This window comes from Talpa europaea (assembly GCF_964194135.1).
Source record: "Talpa europaea genome assembly, chromosome: 10".
NCBI lineage: Eukaryota > Metazoa > Chordata > Mammalia > Eulipotyphla > Talpidae > Talpa > Talpa europaea.
The window spans coordinates 60,142,353-60,157,764 of record NC_140077.1 but is presented as its reverse complement, the minus strand read 5'-3'; the positions used below and the strand labels follow the sequence as shown (position 1 = coordinate 60,157,764).

Here is a 15,412-nt window from a genome sequence, read left to right as displayed (position 1 = left end):
GTTTCAAGAAGGGAATGATTTTTTTCAACAGGATTTATTATTTAGGAGAGGTAGGAGGGAATAGGGCAAGAATCCCCATTTTCGCTTCTTTGTCCTTTGACTCTTCCTCTTTTTTCCTTCTTTCTTTTCCTAAGATCAGTGTTGTATTTCTTTTCAGGGTATATAATTAGCTCAAGTTTGCCAAGCCACTTTAATGACTTCGGAATGTACAAGTTAACTTATGGAAGGTTTATGAAACCATCTAAATTATAGTTTTGGTTTAGCATAGGATGAAGTAGTGTTAAAGAATTCTTGTGTTCAGAAGGGCTGACAGGAAGAACAACTGGAATATATTTGATTAATTCTTGGCATTTGTAACTATTTTCTCTGACAAGATTAATGATCAGTAGTAGGATACTATACTTTAAAAGGTGAGGTTAGTATTGAACCAGCACTATCATCCTTTAAGCAAAAATTTTTATCTGTTAAGAAGTACTTTTAAAGTAGACGATTATCACTTACTGATACTCTTAATTTATGACTTTTGTCTGCCTTCAGATTGAAAAAGAAAGTAAGTCAGGGTTAGTAATTGAAGATATGCTACACAGTCTTAGCTATAGCACATAATTACAACTATGTAGGGGAAATTTTATTGTAATTTCTATCAAAATTTGAAATAAATGTTTTAATGCCATTTACAATCCCTGGCTAAAAATTATTTTCCCCATTTTATATTCTGCAACTTAGCCCATCAGTTTGTGGCAGTTAAACGTGATCTAAAATTGATGGTTGTATCCTCTATAAAAATACTCTTATCAAATGTTTGCTATAGCTACAACTGTTTATTCCTATTAGGGCATACATATATTTAACCACTCTTATTAAGAAATATACCTAATAAATCAGTAAAGCCATTTTTTAATTTGATGTGAGAGGGTATAAAATTTATTGAGTACAACTCATATTTGCTGAGTATTAATATGTGCAGACACCTGCTAGACTCTGGTGAATGGAACATGGCACCTGCCCGCCAAGAATTCTGTGTTGCAGGGTAGCCAGGAATATAAATAAATAGTAATAAAAGGCACCTCACCAAGGTATGTTTAAAGAACTATGAGAATCTGAGATGATGATAAAAACTAATATTTTATCTGAGGAGTTAGTGAAATTTACAGAATCCAGCCGTGCTATACAGTATAGCAGGAATTTGATAGGCAAATGAGGCAAGGAAAGGTTTTCCAGTTAGAATGAATAAAAGCAGAGAAGGTGTTGAAGCCCACATTTAATTGTGACTTCCAGGGCTATTCAGTTAGGGCATCAAGGAAAATAGATGGCGATGAGCCTGGAAACACAAACTGCTCCCCCGTTGAGATTAACTCTGTAAGCTTCACACAAGAATGTCTTTTGTTAGCAAGACATCAGAACATTCTTAAAATTAGTTTACCTCGATTATTTTGAAAATGAAAATTATATTGGTGGAATCTGTTCAGTTGAAGACAAAGGCTTTTGATGTGCAATAGAATAAAACAGGATAAAGCAGCACAGAAAGTAGCCTTTACTGAATTTGTAAATTTATTAAATTACTTGTATGAGTTATCAAAATGGGCTGTAACACATTTAATCCAGTTTATGTTTGTATGCTGTTGTTTTCTAGCAATTGTACTTTTTTACTTTAATTGCATATGTATGATGTCAAGATTTGTGATTAACTTAAAACTCCTAAGTTAAGGGCCTCCCCTGGTGGCGTAGCAGTTGAGCACGGGGCTGCAGAGGCCCGCAGCCTCTGCAGCACCGGTTTGTTCCCTGGCCACCAGCGAGGGTCCCACAAAAAAAAAAAAAACAACAAAACTCCTAAGTTAAAATTTTTTTAAAAATACCAAATTAATATTGATGCTTAATGCACCTGAGTTGTAGAAACAACAGGGTTTGATTTGGTTTTTGAACTCATTTGATTGGATACTCATTATACCCAGCTCAGTTTATTTCAGTGGTTGTGGGACTAGGGATTAGAGCAGCTATAATAATTTTAAGAAGCATTTATATTTATTGTATATGTAAGGAATTCTGTAACATTTAAATAGAAATTCTAATAGAATAATTAGAATAATTATTCTAAAATTCTAATAGAATAATTTCTATTCTAATAGAATAGAAATTCTTCTATTTGCTGTTATAATACTATGAGGGTCACTGCAGAGAAAGCATATAACTAATAGAATATGAACACTAAATTAAAATTCACTAATACAAACTAGTGAATAGTGAACATGGAGGTTAAATGTTATAATGGAGGAACTGAGGGGCATCATTGCCATCTCTTCTAATTAATGGCAAAAAATATATGCCTGTGTTGAGTTAGCAAAAGTTTTGTAGAAAGGAAAGATGTGCAGAGCTATAGAGCAAAGATATGTTAGCCATAGGTGTTCTTTTATTCACTCAAGAAATATTTAAGGATATGTTATTTCCTAGACATTATGTTTTAGGCACAGGGATTCAGAATAGAAATATATATATAATTTAATAGGACACCAACTGTAAATGATAGTCTAGAATCTGTACCTTATATTAGCCAATTAGTTCCTGTGAGCTCTATCAGAATTCTGTCATTTCCTATAGGTATTGTCAGGTAGTTTATAAGAGAAGGAAGAAATATTAAGAAAACTAGCTAATCCTTATTTTTTAAAAACACTAACTGGCATTTTTCCTGGTTTTAGGCTCTAAAACAAAGAGAAGCAATCCTGAAACTCATCTTGAAAAATGAAAATGTAAGTAGAAAATTTCCCCCACTCTATAAAAATGTGGTGCTAATGTCTAAAAAATTGTTTTAGAGAGAAATGGCATATTTTTAACTAATCAAAAAATAGCCTGCTTTTTGAAACACCATGTTTTCATATCTCTAGATTAAAGTCCCCTTTGATACTTTTCAGATGGTTCTCCAAGTTTTCTTTTTTGTTGTTGTTGTTTATTGCAGTATATTTTGAAGTTGGAATTTAGATTTAAGAAGGTATAATATAGACTGAAAAATACAGTGTTTACTAGGCAGAAGAGGAAGGAAGGGTGGGAAAAATGGGTCAATTTGATAGTGTGAAATGCATTAGAATTTTGGTTGTGGTTGTAAGGATGTGGTAAAGTACTTGAAGTGTGAAAAGTATTGCAAACCAAGGGTAAACTTTTATTTAAAAAATTAATTATATTTTAAAAATATTTGGGCCATCTGGAAGTTAGATAACTACATATGCAAACCAGCAATTGCATTCCTGGCCATTTAGACCAGAGAAATGCAAACATCAAACAAAAACTTATAAATGATATTCATAGCAGTTTTATATATATTAGATCAACTTAGATATCCTTTAATAGGTTAGTGGTTAAACTCACCTATTAAGATATAGTCATATCATGGAATACTATGGTACCGTAATATCATGGAGTACTACTAGCGATAAAAGGGATCAAGCCATTTATGTACACAAAAACCTGGATGAGTCTCCAGAGAGTTAGTATACTAAGTGAAAAAAAAAGTCAATCCCAAAAGGTTCCATACTGTAATTCCTTGTATTGTAGTTTTGCAAGATTCTGTCAGTAGAAAACTGGCTAAAGTCTAAAGTCACATTTTTAAGTCACGGTTTAAAAATTCTTTTTTTTTTTTTTTTTAAGTCACGGTTTAAAAATTCTTTTTTTTTTTTTTTTTTTTTTTAAGATTTATTCATTTATGTATACAAGAACTAGGGTACAGGCCAGAGGTGTGGGGGGGGTGGTGAGAGGATTCACCAGAGACCGAGTGGGGAACAGACCAGGCAGATTGACCAAAGTACACTGCTGAGGAGAGCAGAGGGCAAGAGAGGAGAGGCCTGCTGCGCCATGTGGGTAGCTCCCTGGCTAGGGATCGAACTCGTGATGCAATGGCTGCGGATGGCTTCATAGGTTGCGTCTTAATCCCTTGCGCCACCAGGGAGGCCCCCCACAAAAAAATTCTTAAATACATATTAAGTGGTATACAGGGAAAAGTCTTTTAACAGTTGCTTATATATATATATTTTTTAAAGATTGATTTATTCATACAAGAACTGGGGTATAGGCCAGAGGTGAGGAGAGGAGTGAGAGGCTTCACCAGAGACAGTGGGGAGCAGAACAGGCAGATTGACTGAAATACACTGCTGAGGGGAGCAGCAGGTGAGTAGGAGAGGTCTGCTGTGCCACGTGGGTTGCTCCCTGGCCAGGGATTGAACTCGTGCTGCAGTGGCTGTGGATAGCGTCATAGGTTGTGTCTTAATGCCTTACGCCACCAGGAAGGCCCAACAGTTGCTTTTATATTTATATAACTTGGGTGGGGGTGCATTTTCACACCTCCATCTGTATCTGTGCATATGCTTCACTCACCCTGTATTCCTACACCTATGCCTGTCCCCTTCCTCACCCTGACTCCCTCCTTCCTTTCCCTTCCTTCTGGTATCCTTCTGGTAATCAGTTTATTTTTCACAAAGTCTAAGAATTGTTTTTGCTATATTTTGCCAGTACTCGATCTTGGTTATTTATTTTCCATAAATAAGTGAAACGCCTTAGTATCTGCCTTATACTTCTGAATTATTTCATTTAGCATAATAACCGCAAGATCCATACTTTTTGTCCCAAAACACACTAATTCAGTTTTTTGATAGGCAGTACTATTTCTTTGAGTATATATCCCACAGTTTCCTTATCCAGTTGTCTTTTTTTCTTTTTAAGGATTTATTTGTTTTTGTGTTTATGCATAGAAGAACTGGGGTGTAGGCCAGAGGTGCGGGGTAGGGGGAGCATTCACCAGAGACAGAGTGAAGAGCAAAACAGGCAGATCTACTGAAATACACTGCTGAGGGGAGAGTGGGCAAGACAGGAGAGGTCTGTTTCGCCATGTGGGTCAGCTCCCTAGCCAGGGATTGAACCCAGGCCATAGTGGCTAGCAATAGCTTGGCTTAGAATTTAACCCCTGCACCACCAGTGAGACCCTTTCCAGTTGTCTTTCATTGGGTACTTACTTTTTCTTTGCATCTTTTCCAATGGTGTTATGCTTAACAGCAAATCATAATATGCTGTTATTCCTCTCCCTCTTTTTTACATGAACGGTATCAGTAAAATTGTGTACACATTTTTGTGCATTGCTTTTTTCACATATCTTTGAGAATTTTACATATTTGCATATAACTTCCTGTTTTTGTTTTCCTGTCTTTAACTGTGTAGAATTCTGTTGTACGACCATACATAGTTAATCACTGTCATTCTGAAGCTCATTCAGGGTTGATTCTGTTTTTTCACTTAAAAAATGATGCAGATGTCATTTCACACTTTTATGCAGGAATATTTAGAGGTGAATTTTCTAAAAGAGGAATTGTTAGATCAAAGGATAATAGTATGATAAATAGAAAATGATATCTTATTGTTGTATTTATTTACATTCTTCACATTCTGCCTAAACTCACTATTTGAATATGCTCTTCAAATAAAGAATCCCTTAAGATTCTCAAAAGAGGGAGACTTTTATTTTAGTGGTTTTCCTACTTGTATCTCTGTTTAGTACTGTGTTGAATTTGTTGTATCCAATTCTATCTTACTTCCTTACTTTCCATGATTTTTCATCATATCTCATTTGTAAATGCTTTAGTTTTATAGCAAAGCGGGTTTTTGAATTCACCCTGGCTTCTTTACAATTGTTATACCCAACAAAAAAATGACAAAAATCGTTATCACAAACTACCTAGTCAGTGTTCAGATTTCCAGTTGTCCATTGTCATTTTTTTTTTTTAATAGAGGCATGTTTTATTTATTTGTTTGTTTGTTTTGTTTATGCACTGGGTACAGTCAGAAGTACGGGAGGGTGAGAGAATTCACTGAGCCAGAGTGGGGAGCAGAACAGGCAGAAGGACCGAAGTACACTGCTGAGGGGAGCAGCGGGCGGCAGGAGAGGTCTGCGCACCATGCAGGACCCTCCTCTGGTGGCCGGGGAGCAGCCGGGGATCAAACCGGCGCTACAGAGGCTGCGGGTAGCTTCGCAACCCAGTGCTCAACCGCTGCGCCACTGGGGGGGCCCTATACCTTAATGTTTAAATGTTCACTGTATTTTTTGTATTTATCCAAATATATAATGTGCAGTATGAGTCCAGCTTTGTTTTTCCAGATGGATACCCAGCTGTCCCAACACCATAAAAATAGGTCATCTTTTCCTCAAGAGAAGCCACCTCAATCATATACTAAATTCTCATATTAGTGGCTGTATTTCTAGACTTTGCATTCAGATCTTTGATCTTTTATATTTTTATGCACCAGTACCACTGTTTATTGAGACTATAAATTTTAACAGTAGAACTGGACACCCCTTGTTTTCCCACTAGCTTAAAGTTTTCTAGTTATTTTTCCTCACTTCTCTGCAATAATTTAGAGTTAGTCTTGTGCAGGGGCTCCCCAATGGCACAGCAGGTTGAGCACCGCGCTGTGAAGCTGTCCGCAGGCACGGCAGGGCGGGTTCTATTCCCGGCTGGCCAGAGAGAGACCCACATGGCGCCACAGACCTCTCCTGCCTCGCCCACTGCTCCCTTCAGCAGTGTCTTCGGTCCATCTGCCTGTTCTGTTCCCCGCTCTGTCTCTGGTGAATTCTCTCACCCTCCTGCGCCTCTGGCCTGTACCCCAGTTCTTGTATAAATAAATAAATCTTTACAAAAAAATAGAATTAGTCCTATGCAAACAAAACAAAAAACTAAACAATAGTTTTTAAGTGGATCCTATTTCAAGAGAATTAATCTTTTGATGTTGAATCTTTCTGCCCATATATATGCAAGCATGTCTCTGATTCTTTGAGTCTTGTATCTTTCAGTAGTGTTTTATTTCTTTAAAATATGTCAAAACAATAGGTATGTCCTTCCCTTAAAACTACTGTGTTTTGTACAATTTCAGGGAAATTTTTAAATCCTTCCTCATGGTGTGTAGGGGTTAAGTCTCAGCACTATCACTGCTACAGCCTGAGTTCAATCCCCAGCCAGGGAGCTAACCCACATATAGTGCAGTAGACCTCTTCTGTCTGGCCCTCTGCTCCACTTACTAATGTATTTCAGTCAGTCTGCCTCTTTTGTTCCCCACTCTGTCTCTAATGCTCTCACCCCCTGCACCTGTGGCCTAACACCCCAGTTCTTCTACACAATGAATAACTAAGTCTTTAAAAATAAATAAAAATAAAACCCTTCTTATAGTCTAAGGAATTCCTTTCCTAGATGAGTAAGAAATCAACAAATTACATTTTGTCTATTAATTGAATATTTGATAACTTTCCCCTCCAAGAAATACTGTTTAGTTGTAGTACTGTTTAGGTAAAACACACTTAATTGGTGAACCTTTAACAGAAATAATTGTTAATGAAAATTTCACAGAAGAAAACAAAGAGTATAAAGTGAGTTTACAAACTTTTGAATTAGGATGACTGTGATGTGGTTAGAAATTTATTAAGTCTTTCGAAGTAGTTTCTGAAAATCTTGCAGATTGTCTTGAATCTCAAGGTAACAAATATAATGATTTCATTGAAAAAGTTTTAATGAAATACTTACTGAAAGTTAACATTTTGAAACGTGGTTTTATGTAAATAAGGACGATAGATGATTTACATATGGCGTGTAAATAAAAATGATGAGATTTAAGTTCATTGTCTCATAGGATATCATATTAATACTTTACATAGTCTGTTGCTTTCACATTTAAACTTAAGAAACTGATGTCTAATTTAAACTTTGATTTCAGTAGTCTCCTTTTTTAAATAGTAATATCTTTGGAAATTCTTTTGGAATTACAGTTGTCATGGGTACAGACAATTTTTACTATTTTTTATTCATGATAGCAATTTTATGATGCAAAATATGAATGTTCTCTGGATAATTGCTGTTAAAAGATGTCTCAAATTAGTAGCACACTTTTTAAAAAAAAAAAGATTATTTATACAAGCGCTGGGTATAGTCAGAAGCGCGGGAGGGTAAGAGAATTCACTGAGCCAGAGCAGGGAGCAGAGCAGGCAGAAGGACCGAAGTACACTGCTGAGGGGAGCAGCGGGTGCCAGGAGAGGTCTGCACGCCATGTGGGACCCTCACCCAGTGGCCGGGGAGCAGCCGGGGATCGAACCGGTGCTGCAGAGGCTGTGGGCAGCTTCGCAACCCGGCGCTCAACCGCTGCGCCACCGGGGTGGCCCAGCACACATTTTTTTAGTGGAAGCACCATTGTACTTATATTTAACGAGTTGAGTTAGAGTGTTTGATGCAAATAGACTCCCATATTTTTTTGTATTATGAGATTTTGTTCTCTGAAGGATGAAGTTTTTGAAACTATACCTTTTTCTGATCTTTTGTGTTTCTTTATTTTTAGTTCATTAACAATTTACTCCTTTAAAAACAGTGGTTTCTGCTTAAAGTTTTTTTTTTTTAATAGAGACATGTTTTATTTATTTATTTGTTTGTTTGTTTGTTTGTTTTTGTTTTATACATGCACTGGGTACAGTCAGAAGCGCGGGGGGGGGGGTGAGAGAATTCACCAGAGCCAGAGCAGGGAGCAGAGCAGGCAGAAGGACCGAAGTACACTGCTGAGGGGAGCAGCGGGCGGCAGGAGAGGTCTGCGCGCCATGTGGGACCCTCCTCTGGTGGCCGGGGAGCAGCCGGGGATCGAACCGGCGCCGCAGAGGCTGCGGGCAGCTTCGAAACCCAGTGCTCAACCGCTGCGCCACCGGGGAGGCCCTCTGCTTAAAGTTTTAAGCAGGAAAAGATTTAGAACAAAATCTGTACCCCATTCAAGTATCTTCTCTGATTCTACAGTCAGAAGGCAATTTCTCCCCACATTAATTAACCCGAGTTTATATACTTTATGTAATAGCGCTCACTTCAGCAGCACGTATACACTTTGTATAATAAAGGAATAGTTAACCCAAAGGCTTTGGAGGTTTGTCTCCCACATTCTGGCTTGGCCAGTCTCTGCTGTGTGATCTTGGGCAAATACTGTTTAGCATTTCTACATCTTACTTTTTTCACTTGGAAACTGGTGGCAGTGCCAGTTATCTCAGAACCATTTGGATTATTTTGTTTTAAATTTCATTTTGAGAATTTAAATGATATATGTAAAATGCTATAGTATCATGCTATAGTAAATGCATAGTATAGTATAGTATGATATAGTATCACGCTATAGTATGATCACCTTAATCATTATGGTAGGCTGCCTTTGTTAATTAATCTTGCTACCCTGATGATCGGAATCTTCCTTTTTGTTCTTTTTTTCATACTTCTTTTGATCATCTTTGTAATGTAATCACCCTGTGATGCTCAAGATTTATGAGTAGTGAGAACATAGTGTGACCCAAAAAAGGAGTTCTCTTCATTTTCTCTTCCTTTTTTGTTTTAGAGTTGCATATTCTCTGTCTTGTAGTGGTGTCCTTAAACTTCAGTATGTTTCAAAAGTCCTAGTTGATAATTTTTCTGCCCTGTTTTCAGTGCTGTAAGTCTTTAGACATGGATGTCCTTAACATGGATGTCCCTGCTGCCTTATATGTTTTTACTGTCTAGAAATTCAGTTCTATATGGTTTTTCTACTCCAAATCGAATGATTATTGCTATGTATTAAAATTTAGATTTGTCTATTTTTATTGTTTTCTTTGTTTATCGTTGCCTACTTTCTGCGTTCACTTATCTTTTTTTTTTTTTCACAGAATATGTTACTTCTCTTTACTCAGTCCACATTTAGTAATGAGAATACTGTTATGTGAGGTCACAGTTGTAGAACTGACAATAGGACCCCATGTAATCTATACCTCCAAGTTTCTTGTCTTTGTGTAGAGTTGCTACTTTTACTTAAATATGGATCTGCCCCAAAAGCAAATGGGGATTTAATAACTTACAAAGGTGGCATTTCAAATCAGTGGGGAAGGCAATAGAGTAAATGTCATTAAGAAAAGTAGTTAGCTGTGATGGGGAGGGGGAGAATCCAGCTAGACCTCTACTACATTGCTTTTATTTTTATTTCTATTTTTTAAATGATTTTTCTCTCTCTTTTTAAGATTTATTATTATTATTTAAGATTTATTTATTTACTTATACAAGAACCAGGGTACAGGCCAGATGCACGGGAGGGTGAGAGGATTCACCAGAGACAGCATGGAACACAACAGGCAGACTGACGAAATAGACTGCTGAGGGGAGCAGCAGGCGCAACAGGAGAGGTCTGTCGCGCCATGTGGGACCCTCGCCGGCCGGCCAGTGTCAAAGCAGATAGCTTCACAGCGTGGCACTCAACCACCTGTGCCACCAGGGGAGGCCTATAAAGATTTATTTATTTGTTTGTTTGTTTAAATTTATTTTTATTTATTTATACAAGCACTGCGTACAGGCAGAAGCGGGGGAGGGTGAGAGAATTCACCAGAGCAGGGAGCAGAACAGGCAGACTGACGAAGTACACTGCTGAGGGCAGCAGCGGGCAGCAGGAGAGCTCTGTGCGCCATGTGGGACCCTCGCCTGGCGGCCCAGGATTGAACCGGTGCTGCAGAGGCTGTGGGCAGCTTTGCAGCCCAGCACTCAACCGCTGCACCATGGGGGAGGCCCTACTACATTGTGTTTAAATCCTGGCTCTGGCAATGATGTAATCTTCAGCAATTTATTGCAACTTTTCCATATCTTACTGTTAATGTGAAAATGAAAATAACAACTTACCTGACAGGACTGAATGGCAATAATACATGTAAAGCCATTAACACAGTGAATTATTTAATAAAAGGTTGTTATTATAAGTGTATTTTTTTCTTGTTCATTTCGCTTAATCTGCATACACATCCAACTTGATTACATTAATCCTAGTATGTTAAATCCCATGTATGGTCACTTAAATAGCTTGACTATATGAAGTTATGTTAGGAAGCAGAACTACAGGAAATGAGTTAGTATTGAGGTAGTGGAATTACTAATGAATAACAGTTTCTAAAAAATGTTAGAATAATTTAGTGGAGTATGTTTTTTATAACGTATTTGGGATTTAATGATACCAGCTATTTGCCAAGTATATTGATTATATTATAGAAAAGTGTCAGCTGGGACCTTTAGAGTTAACTGTTTCAGTCATAGTGATAATTAATGAAAATCGCACTTCACATTTTATTTTTTTATTATTTTTTAAAAAAGATTTATTTATTTATGCATACAAGAGCTGGGGTACATGCCAGAGATGCAGGGGGTAAGAGGATTCACCAGAGACAGAGTGGGGAACAGAACAGGCAGATTGACCGAAGTACACTGCTGAGGGGAGCAGCAGGCAAGTCAGGAGAGATCTAATGCTCCATGTGGGTTTCTCCCTGGCCGGCTGGGGATCGAACTCATGCTACAGAGGCTGCGGGTTGCTTCACAGTGTAGCGCTAACCCCTTGAGCCACCAGGGAGGCCCCACATTTTATTTTTTAAATATTTATTTTTATGTATGCATAGAAGAACTGGGGTCTAGACCAGAGGTGAGGGGTGGGGGAGGTAAGATGAGAGGATTCACCAGAGACAGGGTGGGGAGCAGAACAGGCAGATCTACTGAAATACACTGCTGAGGGAAGCAGTGGGTGAGACTCCAGAGGTCTGCTCTGGGGATCAACATGGAACTCAGGCCACAGTGGCTGGTAACAGCTTGATAGCACTGAGACTTCAACCCCTGTGCCACCAGGAGGCCCACATTTCAAGTTTTAAACTTTTTTGGTTAAAAATCTTTTAGAAACTGCAAATTCTTTTTTTTTTTTTTTTTAAAGATTTATTTATTTATACAAGAACTGGGGTGCAGCCAGATTCACGGGAGGGTGAGAGGATTCACCAGAGACAAGAGTGGGAAACAGAACAGGCAGACTGACAAAATACAGTGCTGAGGGGAGCAGCGGGCATGACAGAGAGGTCTGCCACACCATGTGGGACCTTTGCCAGCCAGTCAGCCAGGAGCAAACCGACGCTGCAGAGGCTGCAGACAGCTTCACAGCGCTGCGCTCCACCGCCTGAGCCACCAGGGGAGGCCCAAAACTGCAAATTCTTTTAAATTATTCTCCCATGGGCCTCACTGGTGGCTCAAGGGGTGAAGACGCAACCCATAAAACTATTTGCAGCCACTGTAGCAGGAGTTCTATCCCCAGCCTGGGAGCTACCCACATGGTGCAGCAGACCTCTCCTGACTGGCCTGCTGCTGCTCCCCTCAGCAGTGTATTTCAGTCAGTCTGCCTGTTCTGTTCCCCACTATGTCTCCGGTGAATTCTCTCACCCCCAATACTCTGGCCTATACCCTAATTCTTGTATGCATAAATAAATCTCTAAAAACAATAAAATAATTCTCCCATGCTCTTCCAATTTAATAACTTTTTAATTCTAAGAAGTATTTGAATATGTCCTTTGAAGTATATATTTGTGTCTTAACCATGTTTTATATCTGTTTTAAGGTGGATAGGCATGTGGACCTTTTGGAGGTTGCCCAGGAAACTGATGGGTTTTCAGGAAGTGACCTAAAAGAGATGTGTCGGGATGCTGCCCTCCTCTGTGTTCGGGAATATGTTAATTCTGCATCAGAAGAAAGGTACATGTATTTCGAGTTGGTGTCTTTGTCAAGACATTCTAGAGCTTTTAATTTGAGTTTCGTTTTTTTTAATGATACTAAGTCTGCTTACGGAATGTAAGATATTGGAATTAATAGTACTCCCAACTTTATTACCTTTTTTTAAATTACCTTTTTTTCTAAAGGGGAGAACTGAAAATGGGGTGAGAAGGTGTCATGGGGAGGATCTGGAATGAAGAGGAAGAAATAAAAGCTGACTTTCTATTGTAAATCCATGGATTGGGTTATAGAACTTATTCATAAAATTAGGTTTGCTCTTCCCTACTAGATAAACAGGGTTCTCTAGTAGCCCAGGATTGCTTTTCTGTCTTAAATTCTTAAATTTTATTTCATATGGAAATAAGTGCCTTGTCTTCCAGAATTTCCTATATGTATGTTTCCAGGGGCCCTGTTGGAGATTAGACTTCAGCTTATTAAAAATAATGTGTTTACAAAAATAAAAACAAGCCATTTGTCACTGCTAACAGTTTCAAAGTATGATGAGTTTGAAACCAGTTTTATACCAACCTTATTTCAGCAAAGCTACCAGTGAACAGAAGCAATTCAGCTCTGATGTGGTGCCATGTCCCTTAAGGAACCCTGAACCAGAATAACACTGCATTTCTAAATCTGTGTTGAAATATTAACCTTCTAACCAAGAATTTCTTGATTCTTAGCCAACCAGTGTATTTTGGAGGCTTGTATTGAATGAGTTTTCCAGTTCTTGCCCTTTTGTTTCTCAGTCTCCTTTCCTTAGCCCCTTGAGGCTTTCATTCCAAGTGACCCTGTGGCGTTTGTGTATCTAAGTATACAGAGCATTGTCACAAGCAAGTTTCACCAGAAAGTTTCTTTTGGTATAGAAAGGTTTGTCTGAAAGGCAAGCTGTTAACCAGTAGCTATGTATGCACTAGTTTCTGGACATATTTTTTGTATTACTTTTAGTCCCATTGCAAAGTCACTTAATTTATTTGTTACCAGCTAATATGGTGGGGAAAAAATGGAAAATTTTTTGACATCAATAGCCAAGAATCCACCTTCCAAAGGTTTTTATACTTCTATGTAATATTAAAAGGGGACCAAAAAAACCTATGAATAAATGTTGCTTAAGTAATTTGTGTTAGTAATGAGAGTCTTGCTTTTTCTGCTGTATTTGGACCCAAGAATATTTTTATTTCAGTATGAAAAATCTGACATAACCTAAGTGTCTGTAGATTACAAAGGAGATATAACAAACTGGATTTTATTTTCCTGATTATTGAAATGAGGAAGATCTATACTAGTTTTTATTAATAGTAAGGAATTTTTTTAAATTTTACTTATTTTTGCATAGATGAACTGGGGTGTAGGCCAGAAGTGCAGGGTTGGGGGAGCATTCACCAGAGACAGAGTGGGGAGCAGAATAGGTGAGTCTACTGAAATACACTGCTGAGGGAGCAACAAGCAGACAGGAGAGGTCTGCTGAGCCATATGCAGGTTAGCTCCTTGGCCAGGGATGGAACTCAGGCTGTCGTGATAATACTGAGACTTAACCCCTATGCCATCAGGGAGGCCCCCAATAGTAAGGAATTTTATTTTTAGTTCATCGAAAGGTGAACATACACATGAATGCTATTTTTCAGTTCTAGTTTTCATGGGAATAACTTAATTCCTTTATTAGCATTTTATTCCCATTTAGATGCACTGACACACATTTATATAACATTTATACCTTGCGATATTCTATACTTACATTCTTGATGTGAAATATTTGATTTTAGTTACCATAACTGTAATGTTTATAGTCTGCCATATTAGCTTCCTACTTCTTAGCAGCCTATTCTTTTCAAAAATCTTTTTAAGACTCATATATGAATAGAAAACTCCTGGAAGAATTTACATAAAACCATTGATTATGCTTGTCTTTGGGGTCTTGAATGGGAAAGAGACTTCATTTATTAATCTTGGTAAAATGTTTTAGGGAAGTTTATTCTAAAGTTATTTGAATATTTGGTGGTTTTGTTTGCATTTTAGCCGTGATGAAGATGAAATTCGGCCTGTGCAACAACAGGACCTGCACCGGGCGATTGAAAAGATGAAGAAATCAAAGGATGCAGCATTTCAGAATGTTTTAACACATGTCTGTTTAGATTAAGAGTAAAGATCATTTGTACAGTTCAATGTGACCTAGTTTGATGTACCCTTTCATCAGTAGTGGAAAAAGAATGGAGGAGTGTTCTTTAACAGTGAGGGAGTTAAATGTTTATGACACTGGTTTTATACTCTGAATTCTAAGTTATTGAGATATAGTTGTTATATAAACTGTATTACTACTTGTCAGAAATCATGAGGAGGAACAGTTTCATCTAGCCTGAGTGTGGGTACTTGTGTTTGACCTCTTTAGCCATATATTGCAACCTTATAGCATCTGAGCTGGTCTTAAAAGTAACAAGTGATTCATGGAGTCATTAGTGAGAAACCGGGATGTGGCTAAGTGCTGGTTTCTAGATATATGAGAGAGAGAGAGAGAAAGAGAGAGAGAGAGAGAGAGTGTGTGTGTGTGTGTGTGTGTGTGTGTGTGTGTGTATTAAGTGTATATATTCACACATTTTATATTGACATTCTGTAGATATGTTTGAATACAGAAACTTTTTTTTATCCTAACTACTGAATCAAAAAGTACCAAATAGTCTCTATAGCTAGTTAAGATTTGAGGTTGTGTCTGAGGTTGTGTCTGAAAGGTACAGTGATTCAGTCATTTCCAATTGTCATTTATTTCAGCTTTTTTTTTTTTTTTTTAAGTTGAGCATCTGCAGTTAAATAGTTGAAGTCAGATACGTCTGAATATTTACATACGGCTCAGT

General features: G+C 37.8%; 1 protein-coding gene across 2 annotated transcripts in view; it reads left to right on the top strand.

Moving 5' to 3' along the window:
* The window catches only part of ATAD1 (ATPase family AAA domain containing 1), a gene marked incomplete at both ends in the record, with an annotated part of 41,070 nt that extends 26,367 nt beyond the window's left edge, over positions 1 to 14,703 (top strand). For both annotated transcript variants that reach the window (XM_084246298.1, XM_084246297.1), the window contains 3 exons: positions 2,694 to 2,744; positions 12,421 to 12,554; positions 14,583 to 14,703. In XM_084246298.1, coding sequence (XP_084102424.1) covers positions 2,694 to 2,744; positions 12,421 to 12,554; positions 14,583 to 14,703 — 306 coding nt within the window. The remainder of the gene's footprint in view (positions 1 to 2,693; positions 2,745 to 12,420; positions 12,555 to 14,582) is intronic.
* Between the last annotated feature and the right edge of the window lie 709 nt (positions 14,704 to 15,412).